This window comes from Pyrus communis, chromosome 2 (assembly GCF_041283825.1).
Source record: "Pyrus communis isolate YQ-2024b chromosome 2, ASM4128382v1, whole genome shotgun sequence".
Classification (NCBI taxonomy): Eukaryota; Viridiplantae; Streptophyta; class Magnoliopsida; order Rosales; family Rosaceae; genus Pyrus; species Pyrus communis.
Window position 1 is genome coordinate 25,021,911 of NC_142566.1, and position 4,391 is coordinate 25,026,301.

Genomic DNA, 4,391 nt, shown 5'->3' on the forward strand with positions numbered 1-4,391 from the left:
AAGTCGAAAGATGAAAAAGTATCATATCCTACAGTATCCTGAACTGCGTTTCTCCATTTTTCAATTTTTTTTTTTTTTTAAATATTTGTCTTTACTTAATTCCATTCCTTGATATATTTCCCAAAACCAATCCACCAAAGTTTTACGTTACATACATGCTTGAGAAATTATTTACTTATAAAAATATATATAATATTGCAAACGTATTCATATTTAATTATTATTGTTACAAAAGTATATTTAGTTTTTTGTATAAATATGTATTATCCCAACAGTATTCATATTTAATTATTATTGTCACAAAAGTATATTTTGCTTTGGACTTTTAAGTGGTCTTCACTTTTTTAAAGCCTGCACGTGTTTATCAAATTTTAGTAAATAAATGCTTATCAATTATTCTCACGTTTAGACGTGGTACGTAGCCCGCTATATAAACCCCGTGCAATATGCGGGGAAGAACCAACCTAGCTATCTCGATCACCAAAACCCCTCCAGTTAACTATGGCAATGCATGATTTAGGCTCTTTGCTCTTGTGTGTCTTGCTACTCAATGGCTTTGCATTGACAAACACCAAAGCTGCTAAGCCAGATAAACCCATTGTCTGTAACTCACTTGACAGGACCAAGTTTGATGCTCTAAAACCAGGGTTCGTCTTTGGTGGATCTACAGCAGCATACCAGGCCAGTCCCTGCTAGGGCTTTGCTATTTAATTACCCTTTAATTAATTTGAGTTTCATATAATCACATAGGTCTAATTTGATTTCAATGTCAGAAAACTATAGCATATATATATATATATATATATATGCACATGCACATTTCAGTTTCATTCCAAGTATGAATATTGACATCTTCAGTTTGAATGTGCATATGCATATTTCAGGTAGAAGGTGCATGGAACGTAGATGGTAGAGGACCAAGCATATGGGACACCTTCACCCACAACCATCCAGGTTATAGTCTTCTACATATTATCATCAAATACGCTTGGGCATGTAGTATATGTCTGTATATTTTTCGATACATATGGACTATACATGCACTACATGGACATATATAATAGTTCTCATTCTATGATTCCTACCATCTTTATGCTCTAAATAATAAAAACTTTTATGGTTAATGACAGAAAAAATCGATGATCGCAGCAATGGAGATGTCGCCATTGATCAATACCACCTCTATAAGGTTGTCAATCAAGGAATAATATTATTCTCCAAACCCTAAATTCCCACTATGAAGTTGAAGAGCACATTGAACATGAGATCCTTAATTAATTTTTAGCTTCTTTCTTATAATTATGTATGCCTTTCTTGTCATTACAGAAAGATGTAGCAATTATGAAGGATATGAAGTTGGATGCTTATAGGTTCTCTATCTCATGGCCCAGATTGTTACCAAGTAATGTTGACATCCGCTTCCATATACTTGATTTGGGACCAATTACTTCATGGATTAACCTGTTTTACTTAATTCGATTTCGATATATAGATAGGTATTAACTCACTTGATTATTTTGTTCTAATTATTAGATGGCACGCTGAGTGGGGGTGTCAACAGGAAGGGAATTGAATACTACGACAATCTCATCAATGAACTCCTTCGCAATGGTGACAAAGCTACCTAATCTCATATATCATCCCTCCCATCTAATCTCATATATCATCCCATCCATTAATATATAATTAGAGTTTAATAACGTGCCCTCATAAAACAATATTGAATCAAACTATTAATTTTTTTTTTTTCGTTCCGATAATGTTATATATAGGCATACAACCATTTGTGACAATCTTTCACTGGGATGTTCCCCAAGCGTTAGAAGATGCATATGGTGGTTTCTTAAGCCCTCGTATTGTGTAAGTAAACAAATTTCATCCTAAGTGTAAATTGGTCATTTGCTTAATTAAATAAAAACGTACCACATCTAACAAAAATGTTTTGAAATTTGGACACGCAGCGATGACTTTAAAGACTACGCAGAACTTTGTTTTTCACTTTTTGGTGATCGAGTGAAGCACTGGATCACATTGAATGAACCATATACCATCAGTAACCATGGTTATACAATCGGGATGTACGCACCGGGACGATGCTCTGCTTGGCAAGACCCAACCTGCCTTGGTGGAGATTCGGCTACTGAACCCTATTTGGTAACACACTACCAACTCCTTGCTCATGCAGCTGCTGTAAAAGTGTACAAAGATAAATTTCAGGTATAATGAATTAACTAGTTAGTTCCCTTTTTTTTTGGGTTTGAAATCTCTCTGAGTCACTAGTATTAGGTTCCACCACAAGAGGAAACCTTTTGTATAGCGAGGTAAACAGTTTGGAGTTTGTATGGTACTACATCAAATCATTTTCTGAATTTTCTTTGTAGGCATATCAAAATGGGGTGATAGGAATAACACTATTGTCACATTGGTTTGAGCCTGCCTCAGATGCAAAGGAAGATATAGATGCTGCAAATCGAGCTATGGATTTTATGTTTGGATGGCAAGTGTATTATTAATTTATAAATCAAGTGGGTTATATTTCCTTTTTATGACTTATAAAGTTGATTATTGGAATTTTCACATCTTTGTAGGTTTATGGATCCAATTACAAGAGGTGACTACCCGTACACCATGCAAGGCCTTGTTAAAGAACGATTGCCAAAATTCACGGAAGAAGAATCCAAGATGTTAACTGGGTCTTTTGATTTTGTTGGATTGAACTATTATACTGCTCTATATGCAACTGATGTACCTAAGAATTATTCTAAACCTGCAAGTTACTTATACGATCCACATGTTATTACACTGAGTGAGTACAAATGGAAACCTTTTATCGACTAATTAATTAATATCTTAGAATTATTACATTCTAATATTGATCGCATTCATATGTGTTATGGCAGCTGAACGTGATGGCATTCCTATTGGTCCTCAGGTACGCATCAAATTTTAGGTTAAGTTATTTGTGTTTGGAGGATTAATTTTATACAATTCCTAACAATCTCAAATATCTTCAAATGGTATTACAGGCTGCTTCGGACTGGTTATATGTTTATCCGAAAGGAATTCACGATTTTATACTCTACACGAAGAATAAGTATGGTGATCCAATCATTTACATTACTGAGAATGGTAATTGACACTTTTAAGCCTCACTTAATTTCACTTTTTAATTTCTGACATATATATGTATATATTGATGTAAAATACAGATGAGTAATTCAAAATCTAAATTTAAAACCAACCACATTTTTTTTTTTTGAGAGAAAGTACTAAATACATATGTACTGAATTATATTGCAGGCGTTGATGAGTTCAATGATTCCAACTTATCACTAGATGATGCCCTCCATGATCCATTTAGGATTGACTACTACAATCGCCACCTTTGTTACGTTCATGCAGCAATCAAGTAAGTGCTTGTTGAAATACTAATTAGGACTATATTGCATTTTATAGTGATATCAAGTCATCATTTATTTAATTTGTGGTGCAGGAAGGGTAGTAATGTGAAAGGATACTTTGCATGGGCAATTTTAGACAACTTTCAATGGAGTGAAGGCTACACAGTTCGATTTGGTATTAACTATGTGGATTTTGACGGACTCCAAAGGTACCCAAAAAATTCGACCCATTGGTTCACAAATTTCCTCAAGAAGCGCAAAGGAAGTTCAAATATTTTGGCCAATAATGTTGGAGACACTGATTTTCTCTATCAAGTGTAACTTCAAATGATGAATGTTGTGGGGCTTGTTTTTAGTTTTTTCAACTTCACTCCTTCTGATTTGGAATAAGCTGCAACAAATCGTTATGACTTTGTTGTATATGTTATTAGTGTGTGTCTCTCTATATTTGTACTACCATTATGGCTAGTGCCTCTTCCGCAGTTGAATTCCATATGAATGTAATGTACTATTTATGAAAATAAATATTTTTGAATGTTCAGTATTAAATTAAACTGTACACTTACCCTCAGTGGCCTTCGACCAAAAAGTTGCCATAGATAATCAATGGCCTTAAGCCACATTATACCAGCTAGTGATTCCTTAACCAAAATATACTAAGGGTTCATTTGGAACTGTTTAAAATGGTTGAAAGTGTTTCTAGTGAAAATGTTTTTGGAATCAATCTTTAGTAAAAATGCAAGTGAATCATCGAAAAGCACTTGAAGTGTGGGGGACCATAATTTTCCAAAACCATGACACATGGCACCTGGGTAGCAAAAATGATCAAAATGCTCATAGCCCATGAAGCATAGTCCTACATTCTTAGTCTGACATACTAGGCTTAAGTCCACTGAAGATATTACTTCCCAACCAAGTTTGAAAACCCTAATTCAAGTCAAATTAGGATATATTGGGAAATAGGCAAGGTAATCCTAGGAAGATTGGATA

The 4,391-nt window shown here is 34.3% G+C and overlaps 1 protein-coding gene across 2 annotated transcripts; it reads left to right on the plus strand.

The window, feature by feature from the left end:
* Window positions 1-409: 409 nt before the first annotated feature.
* On the plus strand, window positions 410-3,936 carry LOC137747185 (beta-glucosidase 12-like). Of its 2 annotated transcripts, none has more exons than XM_068487234.2 (13): window positions 410-681; window positions 885-954; window positions 1,131-1,189; window positions 1,327-1,402; window positions 1,534-1,611; window positions 1,773-1,860; window positions 1,962-2,217; window positions 2,382-2,497; window positions 2,589-2,806; window positions 2,901-2,932; window positions 3,027-3,129; window positions 3,301-3,409; window positions 3,494-3,936. In XM_068487234.2, exons 1-13 carry the CDS (start codon window positions 502-504, stop codon window positions 3,720-3,722), a joined length of 1,614 nt encoding a protein of 537 aa, XP_068343335.2. In that variant the 5' UTR covers window positions 410-501; the 3' UTR covers window positions 3,723-3,936. The 2 variants fall into 2 exon arrangements, with proteins under 2 accessions (XP_068343335.2, XP_088544967.1); XM_088688841.1 differs by having other exon boundaries at window positions 448-685; window positions 889-954.
* Window positions 3,937-4,391: the final 455 nt, after the last annotated feature.

Coding starts and splice junctions, on each gene's coding strand:
- LOC137747185 (XM_068487234.2), top strand. CDS start 502: ATGGCAATGCATGATTTAGGCTCTTTGCTCTTGTGTGTCTTGCTACTC. Junction 2,807..2,900: donor TCCACATGTTATTACACTGA/GTGAGTACAAAT, acceptor GTGTTATGGCAG/CTGAACGTGATGGCATTCCT. Junction 2,933..3,026: donor GCATTCCTATTGGTCCTCAG/GTACGCATCAAA, acceptor ATGGTATTACAG/GCTGCTTCGGACTGGTTATA.